The sequence below is a fragment of the Phyllostomus discolor genome, chromosome 3 (assembly GCF_004126475.2).
Source record: "Phyllostomus discolor isolate MPI-MPIP mPhyDis1 chromosome 3, mPhyDis1.pri.v3, whole genome shotgun sequence".
NCBI classification, from domain to species: domain Eukaryota; kingdom Metazoa; phylum Chordata; class Mammalia; order Chiroptera; family Phyllostomidae; genus Phyllostomus; species Phyllostomus discolor.
This window is the reverse complement of record NC_040905.2, coordinates 211,747,273-211,767,993: the sequence shown is the minus strand read 5'-3', so window position 1 is coordinate 211,767,993 and position 20,721 is coordinate 211,747,273. Positions and strand designations below refer to the sequence as shown.

At 58.6% G+C, this 20,721-nt stretch overlaps 1 protein-coding gene across 4 annotated transcripts in view; it reads left to right on the top strand.

Annotated features, from left to right (window-relative positions):
* The first annotated feature begins 2,517 nt into the window (after positions 1 to 2,517).
* The window catches only part of MED27 (mediator complex subunit 27), a 154,949-nt gene continuing 136,745 nt past the window's right edge, over positions 2,518 to 20,721 (top strand). For 3 of the 4 annotated variants that reach the window (XM_036022392.1, XM_036022394.1, XM_036022391.1), the window contains exons 1-2: positions 2,525 to 2,751; positions 4,733 to 4,877. In XM_036022392.1, coding sequence (XP_035878285.1) covers positions 2,549 to 2,751; positions 4,733 to 4,877 — 348 coding nt within the window. In that variant the 5' untranslated portion in view covers positions 2,525 to 2,548. Of the gene's footprint in view, positions 2,752 to 4,732; positions 4,878 to 20,721 lie in introns of all 4 variants that reach the window. The other variant, XM_028518431.2, reaches the window with a different exon arrangement.

Sequence of the window (20,721 nt, the reverse complement as noted above, 5' to 3'; positions counted from 1 at the left end):
CACGAGAGAGAACTGGAAGTAACCGACCCGCTGCTAAGCCTTGTTTGACGCTGCTCAGTGTCCTCACGTGGCGACAGAGGCATGGGCCACAGGCCTGTGGGGGACTGTCTCAGCACGTTCTCCTACCACTTATGACCTTTCTGAGTGATTATTGTTCACCAGCCATTATTTTAAGAGCTATGCCTGCAAGCTATTATTACACACTTATTTTACAAAGATAGATGCTATTATCGGTCTTATTACAGACGAGGAAATTGAGCCTCATGAAGGTTCCAAAACTTGTCTGAGGTTCACAGCTAGAAGTTTCCTAATATTACCCTACTCCCTTAAAAAAAACCCTATAAATGCCAATACTTAAAAAAAAGTGAGGTGGATGTCAGGAAATGAAAGTAACTCTATAAACCCAAGACAATAAGACACCTTTTGTTCTCATGGTATTACTAACTAATTTGAATAATGTTTATGGGCTGGCTGGCTGGCTCATGGGGAGGAAACTCAGGGCCCGGTTTCTGGGCAGAAGTCAGCTGTGTTGTTCCAGAACCACAGGATCTGAGTTGAGGTGGTCTGGGGGTCAGGGGCAGAGGGGTGAGGTTGCAGGAGAAATGAGGTTATTCAGGAAGGGCATTTAAGGTAAGCTACACAATTTCAAAAATCCTGGTCCATGTGGCCTGGCAAATGGAAGATTTTTCTTAGCACCTAGACTGTGCTTGAACTTCCCAGGCTCCTTATGGATGGCCATTGAAAACAATTTATTCTGACACACCTTCAGACTTACACTTGCAAGGATAGTACCGATAATTTCTGTATATCTTTCATCCAGATTCTACAATTGCTCGTATCTTACCGCATTTGCTTTGTTGTCCTCTAAATAAACATATCCATACTGTTTTCTTTAGCATGCAGACATGACGATGCTCTTTTAAGTCTTCAGGGTATATCTCTCCTAAATGAGGCTATAGTTATCAAAGTCACTGATAAAACACCACTGACTAAGAATCGACAGCCTCATTCAGATTCCACCCATTGTCTTGGACATGTCAGCAAAAGAAAATCCCAGCTCCTGGGCTGCATTCAGCCATCCTGTCTCTTCGGTCGCCTTTACTCTGGAACCGTTCCTCGGTCCTTTTGGGTCTTCATGGCACCTGTCTTGTGGGAAAGCACAGTTCGGCTACTTAGTTGAATGTCCTGTCCTTCCGTGTGAATTTGCCTGACATGCTGATCAGACTCAGGTTTTGCATTTTGCACAGGACTGTCAGAGAATTCATGCCACCCTCTTTGCAGGGCATCCTTTCAGGAGGCGGCTTTGCCCTACACTGGTGATGTTGACCTTGACCTCTTGGTTAGGGGGATGTCTGCCAGACTTCCCCACTGTGCAGTCACTAGTACTTCCTTTCTCTTTTACATCACTGCATTTAGAAATAAATGGGAAAATACTTATAACATGAAAGTTACCATTTGTACCAGTGTTAAGTGTCTAGTTCTGTAGCATCAAGTGCATTCACGTTGTTAGGCAACCATCACCCCCACCTGCAGAAATTTCTCATCTTCTCCAGCTGAAGTCGGTTAATCACTAACTCCCCATCTCTCCCACAACCACCATTCTACGATTGTTTCTGTGAATGTGCCCATGCTAGGGACCTCATATAAGTGAAATCATACAGCCATAGTCCTTCTGTGACAGGCTTATTTTATTCAACATGTCTTCGAGGCTCAGCCATATGGCAGCAGGTGTCAGAAATTCCTTCCTTTCTGAGGCTGAAAGAAATAGCCCTTTATATGTATACACCACATGTGGCTTATGCATTCATCTGAGGATGGACGCTGGGTCACCCTGCCTTTCATTTACCGTGAATAAAGCTGCTACGAGCACACATGTGCAAATACCTGCTTCACCCATTTTCCCTTCTTTGGGATCTGTACCCAGAAGTGAAATCGCTGGATCACCATTTTTCCCTTCTTAGTTTGTAAGTTCCTTGTGGGATGATAGTCTGAGACTATACAAATATCCGGCTACCCTTCACACTTTGACTCACTGGTTTTAGCACCCCTTGATCCTACTTGAATCAATTATTTTTCCAATACTGCCAAATGGTAATTTTCTTTCCATCATTCCTTCTGCATTTATTAGTTGGCATCCTACTGTAGGGAAGAAATTTCCCTTGTCTCCCATTTATTTATAAATATGGACTAATTTTATTCAATGGGCTATACTTTTTTTACTCCACGGACACTATTGCTCTGAGAAATTCTTTTCCCTATAACTCTCAAGAGGCACGTTTGGGGAAATGTGGGAACCTTTTGTATTTCCGTGTCACCATCAAGAAGTCCAGGCGTTTGGCCCGACTTCTCTAAGTCGAGATCACTTTCTACCCTTGCATTCCTGTAGTTAAAGTGGAATCCTCTTTTGGATAGTTCCCGCACCACCCACCTGGGCAGCTCCGGCCCGCGGAAACTACATTTCCCAGAAGCCTTCGAGGCTGCGTCATCAGCGCGCGCGGCGCTTCGCTCGGGAAGCCGGCTTGGGAGAGCCCGCTGTGGCGGCGGCAACATGGCTGACGTGCTAAGTGTCGGCGTGAACCTGGAGGCATTTTCCCAGGCCATTAATGCCATCCAGGCGCTGCGCTCCAGCGTGAGCAGGGTGTTCGACTGCCTGAAGGATGGCATGCGGAACAAGGAGACGCTGGAGGGCCGGGAGAAGGCCTTCATCGCGCAGTTCCAGGACAACTTGCATTCAGTCAACCGGGACCTCAAGTAGGTACCGGCTGAAGGGGCCGGGGTCGGGGGCTGCCCCGGCTCCCACCCTGCCCCGACCCCGCGCGAGTCTCCCTGTGCAGGGACCTTGCTCTCTTTCCCTTGCCCCCTCGCTGTCTCCCCCTCCTCGCAGCCTCTGCCTGGCCTCGGGGACACCTGACCCCTCACCTCTGCGCTCTCGGGTCCCTTCCCTTGGCCTCCTGTTCGGCTGCCCCCCGCCGCCCGGGCCCCCTTCCGTGGTCGTTCCATCGCTCCCGTGGAGACACGTCCTTCCCGCGAACTTTTCGCTTGGGCTCGACAGGTCTCTCACCTGTAGGCAGGCCCTCCGTGCCCCGCCGCGTCTCATCACACTGTACACACAGCACCAAGCGGGACCGGCGCAGCCCTGCCCCAAACCCGAGTGCCCCCCGCCCCCCCCCCCCCCCCCCCCCGAGCTGATGAGCTCCAGTTCCTCCCCCGACCTGCCATTCGTCGGTGCCAGCTGTCCCGCCGCTGGACACGACCAAACAGCCCTTGGTCCGCTTTTCCCTGCCTCCTCCGCACTCCCACGGTTCTGTTCAGGTCCTTCCTCCGGAGAGAACGAAGCTCAGGCTTCACACCCCTCCCCTCCCCATTAATTCATTTGTGGACCCTTTAAGGGTAAGGATCACACACTTCTCTTTCTTACAGGCCACCTTCTTTACTTCTGTTTCATAAGTGGTGTTGTCGGAGTTAGGTGGGAGGGTGTTTGTAAAGTGCACATAGTAGGCGCTTGTTAACCGGTTAGGGCCTCAGGTTGTCTTTCCTTCCTTACGAGAGGCCGTCCTTCCCAGGCAGGGGTTTATGTTTTGTTTCGCAGACTGACCTGAGCCAGCAAAGGCGCTGGGGGAGCTAGCCCTCCTTTGAGTGCTGGAGTGGATGGATTTGTTTTTCCCCTCAACTTGTCTCCTTAGTAACCAGATGGAAGAGGGAGGTAGAAGGGAGGAGGAGGAGGTGGTGACCAAATGGAGGGTGCTTCTGTCCCCTCTCCCCACTCTGCCAAGCAGTTGCCATTCTTTGGGGGAAGGCCAGGAAACTGCACCCCCTCCCCAACTCCCACATCCCTCTCTGCTCTCTGGCACAGCGCCCCTCTGTGCTCTCTCGGCTGGAGGGGACGTGTGGTCCTTCTTTCTTCTCTTCCACTTCCTCTCCGATTTGCTTCCCTTCCTCGTGTTCAGGATGTCGTAGCCCTTCACCCTTGGAGAAAGTGTGGGAGTGTTTATATTCCCCCTGTGCCTTCTTCAGTCTTTCTGCAGTCGTGCCGAGGAGAAGGTGCCTGGAGATTCCGAAGTGAATGTGGCGTGAGAAGCTGTGCCCGGAGCACCTCTGGCCGGCCGCGTGGGCCCGCCCCGCAGAGCGTGCCCCTGGGGTGCGCTTGTGCTTGGCCCCCTCTCCGGTTTCTCTAGAGTTTCCCTGCTAGACCGGGTGTGCTGGTTGGACACAGCCCCTCCGCAGTGCCTTCCCGATCCATTTATTTTATCTCTTCTCTGTTTTAAGTGTTACCGTCGTGAAGCACCATGTACAAATCTGCCCCTATGTGAATGACAAATGATCGTCATTTATTCAGGTACTTGCCGCTCTGCCAAATGTGGTGGTCTGGTGCGGGTCTGAAAACTCGGTAGTGAGCAGTGTTACACCACACTGCAAAACTCCAGAAGGTCCCCTCCCTCTCTCAGAGAATAACGTGAGTTGCTAAGTCCCACTTTTTGGAGTCTTACTGATGCCAGGGCTCTTAGCTTTCCCCCCTTCCTTTGGAAAGGCACCAGAGAGCTAGGTGTTAAACTAAGATTGGCGTCGAGTTAGGGGTGTTCTCGATTGTCCCTAATCTTTTTCATCTTTCCAAAAGGACCTCTCTTTGCGGGACCGCTGACGGACGGTGTGACGAGCAGCCCCTGACCCACGTGGTGGGCCGAGTCCTGGCACTCCGGTGGGCTCAGGTTCGCTTTTTCTGTTTTCCCTTCAGCGAGCTGGAGCGCCTGAGCAACTTGGTGGGCAAGCCGTCCGAGAACCACCCGCTGCACAACAGCGGGCTGCTGAGCCTGGACCCCGTGCAGGACAAGACGCCCCTCTACAGCCAGCTCCTGCAGGCGTACAAGTGGTCGAACAAGGTAAGGGCGCCACGCCAGCGAGGGAGCGATGCGGGAGCAGCCAAGCGCTCTCACATGTCCCAAGTGCAGAAGGCGAGGGCCAGTTTTCATTTCTTTTTCTGGTCTTGGTTCTGCATGGGGTTGCAGAGCCAGACGCTTCAGAATTTCCCTGTGAGCTGTGGTGCAGTCCTTGGAAGGCTCTGAGGCTTGCTTCTTCACAGTGCTCAGATAATCAAGGTAAACTGTCAGAGTCAGGCGTGTGTAACCTGGAGGCTGGTTGTAGGAAGCAGCTTTTATAAACCCCTTCAAATTATATACAGAATGCGGTGTGTGCGTTTTTTTTCCCCTGGGGAAGCCTTCCTAGCTTCCATCAGAGTCTCAGAGGAGTCCTCACCCCCTGAAGGGGAGGACTGGGGGTCTGGATGGTCCGCCACTCACTGTCGCCTGTGCTGTGTGCACTGTCCTCTCGCATTGCGGATGGAAGGGCGTCACTGGAGTGCTGTTAGATTGCGCTCTAATTGCTCTCTAATCACTCCGGGCCGCTCCCGAGGAGGACTGTTCTGTGCACACTCCACAGAATCTGCCGTTTGTGGTTTCCTCCGGCAGGCGGGCGGGCAGTGGCAGGGACCCTGAGGACGGCTGTAAAGGGAACCCGAAGCCGTGGTCTGAAAATCCCAGGCGCAGTTGGGGTCAGGGCCGGGAGACGTTTGCTGATAAGTTCCTTCCGTTCGGGTGCCGTGGGTGGCTGTGTTCTTTAACTTCGGTCCTGCTGGTGGAGGATGAGACTCTGTGTGTGGAACGATTTTGGTAGCATTTCTCGTCAGCCTCTGCCGGCTCCTTGGTGCTTACGGTTGCTGGCTGTGCGCCGCTCTGCCGCTGCAGCCGTCCGTTGTAGTGTCCTCTTCCCTGTGGGCCGTGTCCCCTCAGGTGCTGGATGACAGGTGGGCCTTGATAGTGTTTGCGGTGTGCAGAAATTGCTCTGCGGGGCATTTATATTCTTTGGTGTTAGATGGAACCCTGGGAGACTCGGGGAGGAGGGGTTGATCGTGCGGTGCTGGAGAAAGAGCTTGAGGCTCGGGTGGGCTGCCAGTGACCGGAGCTCAGTCTGGTCCTGGGGATCGGGGTGCCTGGGCGCCGTGGGGGTCTGTCACTCGCTTGTCCCCTCTAGGCCTCTGCTGGGTTGGCCTGGTGCTGTCCATGTGGAAGGAGAGGTAGCCCGGTGACTGTGGGTTTGCGTGGTCCTTACACCAGCTGGTCTCTTGGTGTCCGCATCAGACCCTGGGGAAGAGTCTGGCCCTGCTTGGTGGGCGGCCCCTGAGACAGCTCACTAAGTCCAGGGTGTGGGATTCTCTGGTTGGCCAACGTGGAGCACTGCAAGGACAGGAAGTGGGGCCCCGTGCAGCTGGAGACGGGCAGCTCCCAAAGGAGGGGACCGCAGCTGCCAGGGCCAGACGTGAGACCGTCCCAGCCTGTCACGGACGGCACTGCCCTCTGAGGCCATCCTGTGTGTGCCTCCTTGTTTTCCCACGGGGACGCTCGGTCATCTTAACGGGAGTTTACCTGACGGGTGGGGGGGACGTGGTCAGTCGGAGCATGGCTGGCCTCCTGGCCTTGCTGTTTGGCGTTTGGATGTGGAAGCCATATTGATGGATTGTGTGGGCAGGGGTGTTCTTGGAACATGCCAGAGGGTTGGAGGTTTCCCCGTGGGGAAACCACCAGTGACTGGGATTCCAGGGGAAGTGACTGGCTTTAAATGGAAATGACGGCACTTAACTTTTGAATGAAAGTAACTTCATTGTTCGCCCAATTAATGGTTCGAGTATTAAAGTACAAGCGCCTGCCCCTGCCCCCGCCCTGGCCCCAGGAAGGAAAAGAGGGTGCGTTAAGGGAGAGAAATGTCGCCTGTGTGGAGCTTCCTGTTCCGGCGGTGCTGTGGGGAAAGGGTGGGTGCAGGCGTGCGTGAGACAGTGAATCCCGCGTGGGCGGTGGGGGAGGGGGTCTCAGTCCCGCCTGCAGAGGAGGTGCTCTCGTGCGGGGTGCCCGCTGCCCCAGCGGAGGGAGCGGGTGTGGGGCTGCGTGCGGCCGGATCGGGGTGGGGGGAGCCGGGAGGAATGGGGAGAGTGACTGGGGGTCTTCTGTGCAGCCCCGACCTCACGGCAGAGCAGGCCCGAGGCTGATGCGCGGCTCTGCAGCTGCAGGAGCGTCTGCGTTTCCTGGCCGAGGCCAGGGGTCTCTCCTCTGGACCCGGATGGTTCTGTCATCCAGTTTGGCTTAAGGCTTTGGACGATAGGAAACATTCCCTACCCCCCCCCCCCCTCGTTAGCCTGTATCCTGGAAACAATTCGTGTATGTTATTCACGAATCTGTGTGCACGTTGCTGACTTTTCTTGGTCTGTCCAAGGATGGAGATGGTAGATGCGTGGTGTGTGTCCTCAGACCGCTGCCCTCGTCCGGGGTGGACGCCTCTCGTCAGCCGTGGCGCCCCTTCCCGCCGAGGCCACACGCGGCTCACGGCCCTGCCCGGGGCCGGGCAGCCCTGCCAGTCACTCACAGGTGGGCCGCAGGGAGGGCGTGCTTTAGTCTCTGCTCCAGTAGGTCACGTCCTCTCTGACCGTGACTTACCTGACTCCGGGAAGGGTGCTAGGTAGATTATAGGAATAAATAAAACCCTGAAAGAAATGAGGAGAGTAAGAGCAGGGGTATCTTATGGATACGTCTTTAAAGACTGAAGAAGTAACCCCAAGAAATAAGCCAGCATTCTAATTTTCAGCTGGGGATACGGAAGCAAACGACTGTATGTGTGTGTCTCGCCTCTCGTACGAGTGCAAAGAGTTCTTTAATTGCCGAGACTTGCATTGTTCATCGTTTCACACTCAAGGAGTTTAAACCACGCGCATCGACAACGTTAAGTGCAGCTGGGGTAGCTCGCCAGTGCCGGCGTTCCGCCCGGCTGGCTGGGGCCGGAGGGGCGCGGGACAGGCCCTGCTGGCCCGCCACTGATGGGCCTCCAGGTTTGTGGGCCGTGGGCCGTGGAAGAATCTCATTCGTGCCTAACGCTAATCACTTTCTGGAGGGGATTCTGTGACTTTTGTGAAGTCAGTTGGAATATTAGTTCCGTGGTAGTTGGCGTAATCGTTAGGATAACACATTTAAAAAGTAATCGGACGCAGTGAAATGATGCCGAAGTGCCGTGAGCAGCACTTTCTCCATGTGGAGCCGGGGAAGAACTCAGCCTCCCGCTCGCTCGTGGCGCCAACGGACGACGGTTCCGCGCAGGGGTGGCGGGCGGTCCCGATGCGGGCAGAGGTGATTGGCCTCGGCAGCGCCGCTCTCGCCGTGCAGCGACCGGCCGCGGGCGCGCTCTCCCGCTCCTTACACGCAGATGCGCGAGAGTCCGGCGGCGCGTGCCCTGTCGGTCCCTTTCTCGGGGTTCCAGCGTCCAGTGACCAGACCTTCATTTCGGCTCGGACTTTCTTCTTTGTTTGTGGCAGGGGGCTCCTCGTTCACCTGCCTGGAAAGCAGGCTGAGACGGCAGCCTGTCTCTGGCGCCGCGAGGACCCCGGCAGCCCCTTGCTCCGAGGGGCGGGAAGTGGACCCAGAGGTCGCGGCGGCCGCTGCCTGTCCTGTTGCCGGGCGCCGGTTTTACGTTTTTATCAGAGAAGGCGCGCCTCCCTAACCTCGTTCCTTCTCGGTCCACGTGGCCGTCACCTGCACCTCTCAGATCCGTCACGTTTTGGCATCGTGGAGCTAGCAGGGGCGGGATTGTTTAAATCGCAGCACCGGGCCTTTTCCTCAAGGGACCCTGTCTTCTTTTAAGTCCCCAGGGAGAGACGCCGTGTCCGTCTCGTCCCCTGCGGGGGTCCCAGCGCCTAGCGCAGCGCCTGGTGGACAGCAGCATTCGGCTGCAACGCCTCGGATGAACGCAAGGACGGCCGAAAGCTTCCGCTGCTGAGTCTTTAACTCACAGCCCCTCCTGTGGTCTGCTGGCTTGCATTTTTGGTCAAGTGCAAGGAGGGCATTCCCATTTTGGGCCGTTACCAAGAGTCTGGTTGTGTCGCTTGTAGAGAAAAGCCTGCGACCCGCAACACGGGCCCTGGCTGGGCTCCAGCGGGGTTCGGAGGGGCGGCGTGAGGGCCGCCGGTGAACTGGCTGATGGTCCGTCTCCGAGGGCCGCGGTCAGCAGTTTTGCCCACGTCCTCTGTCACCTGGCGTGCCCCTTCTGGGAGAGCGGGCCGACAGCCAGCGCTCCGGAGGGATGGGACTCGGCGGGGGTCTGAGGGGACTGAGTCAGGCTGATCTGGACGGATGCGCCTGGTGGCGGGCGTCCCGTGGCAGCTGTCACTTTGGCAGGACTGCGGAACCTGTCTGGGGAGAGGGGCGTGGGCTCCCTCGGCCTCGGAGGGCTTTCCCGCCCCGTCAGGGGCCAGCAACCAGTTCTGTTCCCCTGTTTTCCCCACCAGGCCCGGCTCTGGTGCACCCTTCTCTCTGGTGCGTGCTCAGGGGGCACTGGGTCATTCAAAGCACAGTGAGGGCCGGAGGGTCACTCGGATGCCCCTGCACAGCGCAACCGTCCCGACTTAGGGACGGGCTCTGCTCTTGACCGTCGTCGTTAGCAGAGGGGCCGGGGCTGCTCTCCGATGTTGTGTCCCTTCCCCTGGCTCCAGCCCTCGGAGCCCCTGTCGCTGGAACCGCTGGCGTCGCGGGCCTGCCTGTCGGGAGGCTGCCCTGGCTGGCTCAGGTCCCAACTCTGGCACCACGGGGGCCGTTATGGAAAGAACAAAGAGCAACGGAGGCCAAACAGACAAACAAAAAGAAACAAAAGGAAGTCTGGATGCTCTTGGATGTGGGAATAAGGAAGGTGTGGCCAGGCGTGTCCAGGCTACATGTAAGTTTTCGAGTCAGGCTGCTTGAGCTCTGATCTGGCTCTGCACTCACTCGGAGCCTTGGACAAGTTTGGAAAGCATCAGTGTCCTCATCTGTAGAATGGGGATAATACAGGTATTTGTATCACAGCGTTACGGTGAGGATTAAGTGAAAAATGCATGAAAATGCCTCAGGGTGACTCATGCATAGTAAGCGTTCACGTAAATGGTGTGGTGATTACCGGCACAGTCATAGAGCCAGTTTGTACTTGTCGATGGAGGGGCCGGATCGCTCAGTGGTTAAGACACCGGCTCCGGAGCTACACAGCTTTGGTTTCCACCCCGGCCCCGCTGCCTGACAGCTAGCTGTGGGCCCACCGCTCTGCCCCAGGGCTCCGTCCCCTGCAACGAGGGCGAGGGCAGACCCGCCTCGGAAAGGTGCTGTGGGACCAGCTGAGGTGGTGGAGGCAGAGCACTCGCCTGCGCAGCGCCGGCACTCTCTGGGGCTGGACTGTCGTCTCAGCGGACAGCGAGGGCAGAACGGGCAGCGTGGTCCCATCCTCCTGGGGGTCCGGCGCCGTCACGGGGCCTCCCCCACGTGACTTCCCTTTTCCCCGGGGAAGCCTGAGCACAGACGCCTAGCGTTTACACGTTAGTGTGCGTGAGTGCACGGGGGGCCTTCCCTGGTAAAACCTGGGGGTGACGGAGAGGGTTTGGCCGGGCCTGGCTGCCCGTGGGCATCATGGGACTGTCTAGGCAGGGCCCGAGACCTGGGGGGAGAACACAGGTGGAGTGGGGGCTACAGCGGGGGAGCGGAGCGTGGCTGCCTGTTCAGGCCCGCTTGTCCAGAGAGAGGGGGAACTGTGTCTTGGTGGTACTTGCCATGGCCTTCCTCCTGGAGCTCGGGATCCAGGGTGGTCCGCCGCCCGCTGGCCTGTGGGGAAATACTGTGGGTGAATCCGGGGGTCCCAGCGTTGTTGGAGGTGTCGTCGTTAGGCACAGGACAGCTAGAGGGGGAAGCGAGGGCCGAGAGGCTGCATCCGTGTTCTCCGGCCGCTGCACCCTAATGTCTGGGGGCCCTCTGGGCCAGGTCAGGGTTGCGTCCTGTGTGAGGGAGGGGCAGCTGCGTGTCTGTCTGGCCCCTCGCTCGCCACGCTGCCCGCTGCGGGCTCCTGGGACTTGCTGCGCGCCTGCATGCCCCGCCCCGTGCAGGCGCTCTTCTGCTGCATCACTTGTTTCGGGGAGGCTGCAGTGAGCTGCAGTGAGCCGCAGCCTCTTGGGTCCCGGGCCAGGGCTTTGGCTCGGCCCTCTGCTCTTCCTTGCCGACCTGACGGAGCAAGGTCTTGGGGAGTGGAGCTCCCCAGGACCTGCCCTTCCCGGGACAGCTGGCTCGTCCTGCAGGCCTGGCAAGGCAGCAACTCTGCCCTCCCCCTCTGGTGCACTGTCAGCTTCCCCTCAGCCCTCGACTGGGAGGCGCTTTCTGAAATCTCCAGCTGCGTCTGCGGCTGCTCTGCTCCACATGCCCCGTGCCGTCCCCGCTGCCACTGGGAGCGGCATGCCGTGCCTTTCTGTGTGCGTCCTCCCGCCCCCTCCAGCCCCGTTGGAGTGCTGCTTCAGAGCAGTCTCCAGCAGGGCCAGCAGGGCCGTCCCCTCGGGGTCCGCCCACAGCCTCTTGAAGAGGTCGCGCTGGTCTCACTGTGCCGTGTGGCTTGCTCTCCAGCTCTGTCCCATTTTCTCCGGGGCTGGGGCTGGGCCTGGGGCTGGGGCATCGTCGTCAGACACCTGGGACCTAGTTCACCGAAGCCACTTAGTAAGTGAGGTCCCCCATCTCATTTCCAGACTCTGGGAGCTGTGCCTCCTGGAACAAGGTGTTAGACCTCGCGGGGACCTCGGCGATCAGGTCGGTCGTCACCCCTTGTTTTGTGGAGAGAGTGGCCTGTCCGAGGCCGCCCTGCGCCCCGTCCGACCGAGACCTGCAGCATTTGGTGGCTCGGACTCGCCAGTGTGCGGAAGAGCAGTGAGCGGAAGAGCTTTCTTCCGCTGCTGAGGCCTGTTAGCGTACTGCCGTTCCCCCGTGGCGTTGCAGGCGCCGGTCCCACCAGTGAAGCAGGAGCAGCAGGAAGTCCACGTGACACATCGGAGGGGACCGTCAGGGATCCCTGTGATCCGTGACCACTACAGTCTGTGCATGGAGCAGGGATGTGGGGGACATGGGACAGGGCGTTCGTTACTGCGACCTCCGTGAGCAGAGTGGCCCAGCTCCCGGTTTCTAGAGGCGGGCGCGCCCTCATCTGCTCAGGCTCTGGAGACAGTAGCAACTGGGTTGCAGCAACCGACTGGCATCTGCTGGGCACTCCGTGAAAAGAAAGGGACTCCCCTGCAGCCCTTATGGCCATGGGTGGGGACGCCAAGGACGGCTGTGTCAAGATAAGGCCACTCCCCACTTTGTTGTCCTTGTTGACGGGAATGGTACTGAGTCCCCCACGGGGTTCGCAGTACTCTTACTCTTCCCCACTCGAGTGTGTCTGTGTGTTTTGGGGCGGAAGAGTTACATTGTACCATTGCTATTTTCAGCCAATAGGCTCCTATAATTATTGATGACTTGTCAGTAGTTGCCGCCACTGAGCATCCTGGGCTCTGCTGTCTCCCGATGGCTCTGAACCTGGTAGTTCGTGCAGGGAGAGGGCACATCTGGGGTGTGTGTGTGTGTGTGCGTGTGTGCACGTGCGAGGAGTGGTCACACTTGTTACGAAGTGCCCAGTCTCACTCATCTGCAAACTCCGCTTTAGAGCAGTGTGCAGTTTTGGCTGGGAAACGATCTGATCCACCCAGTCAGTGTGTGTTTAGTGAGCACCTACTATGTTCCAGGCACAGCGAATGCAACTGGTAAACTCCCGTCGCCTTGGGACTGAGGTTACATCCAGTTCTCTGATTTGCTCGGAGAAGTTAAGTGCCCAGTCCCCCGGGTTTAATGACCATCCCGGCTCTGTCGCTGGTCTCTCCCCCTCCTCACTCAGTGACCTTTATCTGCCTCCGTTGACCAGCCTTTGCTGTCAGAAAGCAGCGTAACTCCGGGAGTGCGGGGTGAAGCCGCCGGCGGATCGAACTTAATCTAGAACAGTGTCTGAATGTAAAGGAAACTTTGGCTGGTCGCCATGACATCTTATGTATCAGCCTGTTGTTATGGTGTGGTGCATCTCGCTCCTGTCATATGCTTAACGCAGTGCAAGTCCATTGCCGGTAGCAAACACATTTCTGGGTCGTTTGCCCGTGGCTTGTCCGCAGTCGTCCCCTGTCCTGAGCCTAAGGCTGAGGTTGTTCGGGGGGGCTCTCCCTGGTTCCTCGAGAACGGTGATGCACCCCCAGCGTGTGTCCGGGGGGAGCGTCGTTTGCCCCTCGCAGGGCGCTGCCGCCCTGACGCCTCCGACTTCAAACAGACTGGTGGTCTCTTTCCACCGTTAGAGAGCTCTCTGCGTGTCCGTGGAGATAGGGTTAGTGGCCGTGGGGCAGAGGGTGCTGCATGTGTGCTATTGCCCGTAGTTACGACTGGGCCTGTTTGGGTTTCACTCAGATGCCTGGAGCCCGTGGGTGGGGCTGGACCTCGGCACCGACCCCCAGGAGCTCGCCGAGGCGCAGGGCCCTGCGGGGGCCCGCCGGGTGCACTGCGCTCCCTCTGTGCCTGCCGGCCGTCCACCCTGTCCTGTCTCCCTCTCTCCTTGTGAAATCCCGCTTGGTAATCAGAGTGCCTCCCAGAGGTGCCTGCATTGATTCACAGCCCTGCATCGTCCGCGGGGTTTGTGCTGAGAATCTGAATCGCCCCACCGCTCTGCGCTTCCAGCTGGAATGGATCCTCGACCTCTGCGTCTTAAGGAGTGGAGCATGATTCAGCGCTTGTGGGCGAGCTCTGTGCGAGGGATGGGTGGCGGCACGTTCTCCTTGTGAAGCCCGCTGCAGTGGTCTCTGCATGCCACAGGTCCTCACTGGGCCGCTCCCGCCTCGCCCATCCACGGGTCTGGAGACGTGCTTTCCAGGTGGTGGGTGCACTGAGCACGGGGCTGCACACAGTAGGTCGGCACTGCTGGGTGTCGGTTCTCCTCCCGTCCCAGCAGGTTCCTGTCTGCTGTTCTCCCCCCTTTACCCCCAAGCACTCAGCTCCAGCCCGTGGAGACCGTCCTGGCGAGCTGGTTGGTTGAGGGAGCGAACTGCTCCTCTGCGTGCCTTCACCCTGTTAGAGGAGGTAACTGGCAGAGGACTGGGGGCCGGCGCTCTCCTGCCCCGGCCCCGGCCTCGCCCCGCCGGAGACAGAGCCGTCCGCAGCCGTGCTCGCTGTAATTGCTGGGGTGAGCTTCCACACTGCGATTTTGACGCGTTTTCACAGTGGCTCAGACAGGGCCGCCGCAGCAGCCTGCTGGCAGCTCAGGGGCACCCTCGGCCAGCACGCTGGGCTGGGGACCGTGGCTTCTGAAGCCGGAACAAGGCAGGTTCCTCGCAAGATGTCTTGTGGGGAATGCTGCTTTTCCGGAGACTTCCTCTGAGTCGGGAAGCGTGGCCTTCGAAGTCCCATAGTGATGGGCACGCGTGCTTTCGAGGAAGGCGCTCCGAGCTCGTGTGAGCAGAGGACGCCTCCGAAGAGGCAGCTTTGTGCTGGTGAGTCACAGAACGGGAGGGGCCTCCCGTGAGCCTGCAGCTTGCTTCTGGTCCCGAAGGAGCATGGGCAGCCTCTGGCCCCGCGGTTGGGGGCAGTCCTGGTGGCTCACCCCCACCTCTCAGACAGTGGCCCCCCGGTGACGGAGCTGGAAACGGGGCGCTCTGGGCGGTGCCGGCAAATCGGCAGCAGCACACCGGGCGGCGCCCTGCCTCCTGGAGTTCACTCGCTCCGCACCTCGGCCGCCCGAGCCGGCGCGTGTCCCGCCCTGTGGTCACACGCGTGGTTCCTGGTGCTTCGCAGGGAGCCTGCCACTTCTGTGCTTAGTTCCTGTCGCCAAATGGGGGAGCAGGGACTCCCTCGCATCCCGCCGCAGGCCAGCCTCTGTCCCCGCCAGGGCACGTGCAGCCGTCTCCCCCTGGGCTCCCCCCCGGGCTCCCCAGCTCACCACCTCCCGTCTTTCCCCGCGCCGCTGCGGGGTGCCCTTTACAAAGGCAGGTTTGAAGGCTCCGGCCGGGCAGCTCGGTGGTTAGAGCGCCGCCCCGTGTGCCAGGGTTGCAGGTTTGATCCCTGGTCAGGGCAGGTGTGAGAGTCAGCCAGTGGTGCGCAAACGAGCGGGGCAGCGGGTCTGTGCTTCTCTCTCTCTCCAAAAAAAACACAAAATAAATACATAAACACGCAAGTTTGATGACAGAGGTCTCCTGCTTAAAAGACGCCGATGCCTCCCTCTTTGTGCCCAGGATTCAGGCAAAGCCCATCGGGTGGCTGTGCTGGTCTGGACCTGACCCCGAGGGGCCCGCCCCCAGCCCCACCCCCGGCCCCAGCGGTGTCAGCGCCCCCCACCCCTCGTCTTCTGAGGCTCACACCTTCTCGTGCTGTTTCTCTGCGTTGGCTTGTGCTCCTGCGCTCGGGAGGGCCTCTCTTCCCTCCCCACACTGGTCTCCCACATCACGGCACGATTCGCTGTGGACGGAGATTCGCTGTGGGGGCACGTGCTGCTCGGGTGGGGACAGGGCCCTGTCTGCCTGTTCAGCATCGTGTTTCCAGTGCCCAGCAGGGCCTAGCGGAAGAAAATAAACCGACAGAGACGTGTCCATTAAGGCTTGACTGGTGTGGCTCGGTTGGGCATTGTCCTGCAAAGCGAAAGGTCCCGGGTTCGATTCCCAGTCAGGGCATGTGCCTGGGTTGCAGGTGCAGTCCCAGATGGGGTGTGTACAAGGGCAACCAGTTGATGTTTCTCTCACACACCGGTGTTTCCCTCTCTGTCTTTCTCCCCCCCTTCCCTTCTTTCTAAAAATAAATGAAATCTAAAAAAGAAAACACTTCCATTAAATGAGGAGCTTACTTGTCTTTGAAGTCAGCACCCTGGGGCTAATGGACAGTGCTTCTGAGGGGGGCCGGCGGGGGGGCCAGGAAGGGCTCCGAGCTGCTTCCTCCAGGTCTGGGAGGAGGTGGGTGAGCCCACCGCCCCGCAGCCTGAGCGCGCAGCCGCCCAGCTGTCTTCATTTGGCTCGTGTGCTCCACTCACGGCTTCCTTGCTGAAGGACAATGCGTATTAAGTTTTTTTTTACACTAGTTTGGGGAGACAAACAGAAGGCAAATTATGTTGATTATTTTGAGGCAGCTCTGAAAAGGGCAAAGAAAAGATACAGCGGAAGTTCCCGAATGCCTTTCATTTACTGTAGCACTTTCCAGTTTCTGACCCCCACGGAAGGGGCTGGAAGGGGCTGGAAGGGGCCCTCTGCAGACCTGGAGTGGGGCTGTGGGGGTTGGGGCGGGGGGGGGGCGGTGCACGGGCTGCTGACAGCAGGAGCTCTGGCCAGGCGGCCTGGGTTCAAGTCCTGCTTCTTCCCTTCACTCCTTGGGCCCCGGGCGGCTTTCTCCTGCTCCCCGACCTGTGAAGGAGGCTGATAATCGCTCCCTCGGGCTGCAGCGTGGGTCCAGGCTCAGTCCCCGGGGGCGCTGCGCCTGTAGCTGTCGTCACCCTCGTCCTGATTCCCCAACAGCCCGAGCATCGGCCTTGTTTTACTGAAGAGGGCGCTCAGACTCCTCAGCGTTGGCCACCTGCCTCGGGCCACCCGGCTGAAAGTGGCCCCGGAGGAGGAGGTTGATGGGTCGTGGGGCTGCGGGCCCTTTTACCCTGTAGTCGCCCGTGCCGTCCCAGAAGCCTCTCGCGCCGGGCAGCTGCTCCCCGGAGAGCTCTGTGGGCCTTGGTGACAGAGGCGGTGCCAGGAGGTGGCTCCTGTCTCAGAATGAGCCCTCGGGCGGCGCCTCCAGAGGCTCCCTAGCTGTGAATGCAGCCCGTGCTCCCAAGCGTTTACAGAAACCGCAGAGGAGAGCCTCTTAGGTGGAGTGTGAGTCCTGACTCACCTGTGTTATTATTACGTGTTCAGGTTCTGCTGGTTTTGGTGGTATTGCCTGTGCATTTGAGTTGCTAACGCATAACTGGGCCGTACAGACCTTCAGGATCACAAAGCGGCTCCCCGGCCCTGGCCGTCACGGCGACGCTCGTCTGCCCCTGTGGCTGCTGCGGGCACTCGGCAGAGGCGGCCGAGGAGGCCCTTGAGCCTGTGAGTGGGGGCGGGGGTCGAACTCCCCCTCTGCGTCTCTGAGTCACCCGTCCCTCCACCCTGGCTGGTGCTGCCGGCATGTGTTTGGTAACGGGTGTGGCATGAGCAGCACTTTCACGGAAGGCGGGGGCCCTGAACCCGGGGCCTGCCGGGCCCGTGAGTGCACACAGGTGCGGTTTTCTGGGGCAGTGTCCTTGGCTGTCCTCACTGCTGTTGCAGGGGGCCACGCCCACCAAGGTGGAAGGTCACTGCCGTGGAGGAAGAAGTGTGTTTTTTTTCTTTAAAACTTGTAAGCAAAGCATTTTATTAATAACATGTTTACAGCTCTCCTTACATTACAACAAATTTTGTAGTGATTTAGCATATTTACTCTAAAAAAATTTGTAATAGAATATTTAAGCTAAAACAATGTAGTTTAAAAGTATTTCAAATCAACCTTCATTTGCAAACTGTCTACCACCGTCATAAGCACAACAGGCAAAATCTCACAACCGAAGCGAAAAGGCGTCGGAGTTGTGTCATTTCTACACCACAGCATCGCCTCCCGTTCTCCGTGGCCCGGGCCCGGCAGACCCTCCGGGACCAGCCCCGGTGCCTGGGGGGGCAGGGCCCGTGGGAGAGCGCAGCCCACCAGGCGCCCTCGGCCTCTGTAGCCCTGGCCGACCTTTCTGACTTGAGCAGAAAGTTAACTTACTTTCGAAGTTGAGGTTCAGCCTCCGTCCCTCTCGGCCTCATGCGTTCCCTCTCGTCTCGTCCTCCCGTGGTCCCTGTGGTCCCACCTTTTGTTTTCCTTCCTGAACTGTCCTTGGTGCTGCAGAAATGCTTGTGGGTGCAGAAGGAGCCTTGTCCCAGCCCCTCAGTCAGTGGAAGGTGACGGTGTTATCTGGGGGGACTTCGGGGCGACAGGAGACCAAGGAAGGACTTGTGGGCTTCTTTCTCTGAAAGACAGAGGAGAATGTTTTGAAGCAGTTTGCTTGAGAATTGAGTTTTGAAGCCGAGTCATCCCAGTGTGACCGGGGGGGATGTAGGCTTCCCGCAGAGGCTCAGGAAGGGCACCCTGTCAGGAAGCTTCCGGAGGCAGGGGCCACCGCTGGGATGGTGCCGCAGTCCGTGTCAGCGAGCAGCAGCGCACTGCCCCTGTGCCCCTCTCCCGCCAACGGGAGGGGGACACGTTCTGGAATCAGTCGTGTGGGGCTGGCTTTGAGACACGTCCCTGCCCTGTGGACGCAGACGGAACTGGTAGCCTGCAGGACTGAGGTGTTTGACCCCTTTTCGTCAACTCTTACCACGTGTCCCTTGGCCCTGCTTCTCTCTGCTCGCGGCTGCCAGCGGCCCTGCGCCCGCATCTCTACCGGACCGTGAGCCCTCGGCACTTCTCCCCGCGGCAGGGACACCCTCACCCCACCGCTGCCGACACGGCTTCCTGCCGGATCGCGCTCCTGCTGACCGGGCACCCTTTTACGAAAGAAGTGGGAACGGAACTTTTGTTGGTTTGTTAGTGTTTTTTTCCACCTGGACCTCCCCTCTCTCCCTGGCATGTGGGGTCTAGATCAGACCCCAGCTCTGTGTCACTGACTGGTGACCTCGGGCCGGCCCCTTGGTCTTGCTTGAGTCTCAGTTTTCGCGTCTTCAACGGGGATGATAATCGGGCTTATTTTCTTGGGTTTTGTGAAGATTGACGAGCTGATGCTGGTAAGGAACTCAGCCCAGGGCTCAGTAAACGTTCGGAGCATGCTACTGAAACAGATCCGTGGGGGCTGATACTGATTCACTGGCACCAGCCTGACTCCTGATTGTGACCCCAAGTGGGGAGGTCGGGGGACAGAAGACGCGCGACCCGGCCACACGTGCGGGCGGTGAGCTCGTGCTGGGTTTGAGCAAGGCGTCCTCGTGTCTGCAGCCCCTCGTCTCGGCTCCCCTGAGGGTCTCTGTGCAGCCTGCAGGATCCTCGCAGTGTGTGCGCAGGCTGTTGTGGGTCTCATGCCTGGGGTTTCCGTTGTCGTGGCTCAGCGGAGTGTGCCCCCCGCGCCCGGCTCCGCGCAGGGCCGCACCCTGGCTGCCCGGCACCTGCCAGCCCGATTCGGGCGCCGGGGAGCCAGCCTTGGAGCTGTTGGCAGTTTGGTCTGAGGGGCCCGGCTCTGGAACTTCCGGCACAGTTCGTACTTGGATGGATTCATTTAGTCCAGGTATCGTGTATCAGCCTGAGAGGATAATTATGCACCAATTACTGTTTAAACTTGCAGCTTGTCCCCTCCCCAAGCTCCGTGCTGGGCGGTTCTTCAGGTGCCTCCCCCCCCGCCCCCCCAGCCCCAAGACTCCAGCCTCCGTCCGAAGGACACCGTGGTTCGAGTTGGATGCTTTTAAGAAAGGAAAGGCATTGCTTGGATTCTGATCCCGTAGGTCACATCTCACTTGTGGAGGAGGATGGTTCTCTTTCGTCTTTGCCTGCGAGTGGAGTCCCTCCGTCTCTAATGCAGTGGGGACCCGCAGCCCGCGGCTGCCGCTGCGTCCCTTCAGATTAAGTGGGGTTTTCAGGATGGGGCGTGAGAGGGTTTATGAGCTCTTTCCAGGGCTGGGAAGGAGGTGTGAATGGTGAGGGGCGACAGCCACCAAATCCCTTCTGTTTTATTGGCTGTGAGGTGCCATCGATCATCAGGTGCGTCTTTATTTCCTGTGCCATTGAGAAAGACAAAGCGTTGCAAAGATAATTTTCTGACATCATGATTGTAAGATGCATTGAGGTTTCAGCGGGTTTTAGAATAAGTGAAATATGATATATTGACAGCGGGGTTAGTTACCAAATCCTTAGCTTTTGATGCGTTCCCACCGGAGTCCTGGAGCTGTGGGGTGGAGGGTGCAGGCGTTTCTGTCACGCAGTGCCCTTCACACGACCTTCCAGCTGCCAGGTGGCGCGCGGTGCCCGTCTGTGCGGCCAGGAGAGGGGACCGGCGTCGTCGTGCTTTCACGTTTGACTTCCAGGTGATCACGCTGCTTGTGTCCCCCTCAGCCTCATACACGGGTTTTACCTTTAAAATCGGCGGCCGCGGCTCACGATTCCCCGAGTGCGGAAAACAGCATCGTCGCTGTTGCTGTTTCTTTTTTCGCTCGGGCGTGGAACTTCCTGTCGTGTTTGTTGCGCTCGCTGGGAGTAGCGGTTGTGACAGCTGCACCCCTGTCATCGCGGAGGGGCTGAGGACGTGGAGGGGGCAGCGATGATTTGTGCGTCTTGAAGAAAGGCAAACGCGGCTTTCTGCCCTTGATGGGCTTACTGGTGCTGGACTCAAGGAGTCTTTCCACCTTGGTGAGTGGATCTTGGGACCACTGCTAGACAGTCCTAGGCACAGGCAGAAGGAATGTTCTAGTCGCCAGCCAGCTTGGCATCCGGGGAACCGGAAGTCTGGCCTCCCACTGGCCTCGACATGCTCCTGTGTTCACCCCGGCTCGCTGAGGTCCCTCCTGGGCCCCTCCCGATGGACTCAGGGAGAAGGAAGCTGGCTTCAGGGGCAGGAGAATCCGTAAATGCCGTGCTGAGAGGGAGCCCGCGCGGGCCCGTGCCGCGATGCCCCCCCTTCCCTTGGAGGTGGAGCGCCCCGGACGGGCTGGCACACCAAGGACACGGCTCCGTGGCGTGGCCGCGGGTCACCGCAGGTGGGGCGGGCTGCCTTTCACTTTTGCCTCACACCGGGCTCTCTCGGTCCCAAGGAGAAGAGTCACCTGAGCTCAGGGAAGCAAACAGGAGGCGTTTCTCGCGTGTTTTGTGGGACCAGCGGGAGTCCTCTCCCCGTGGT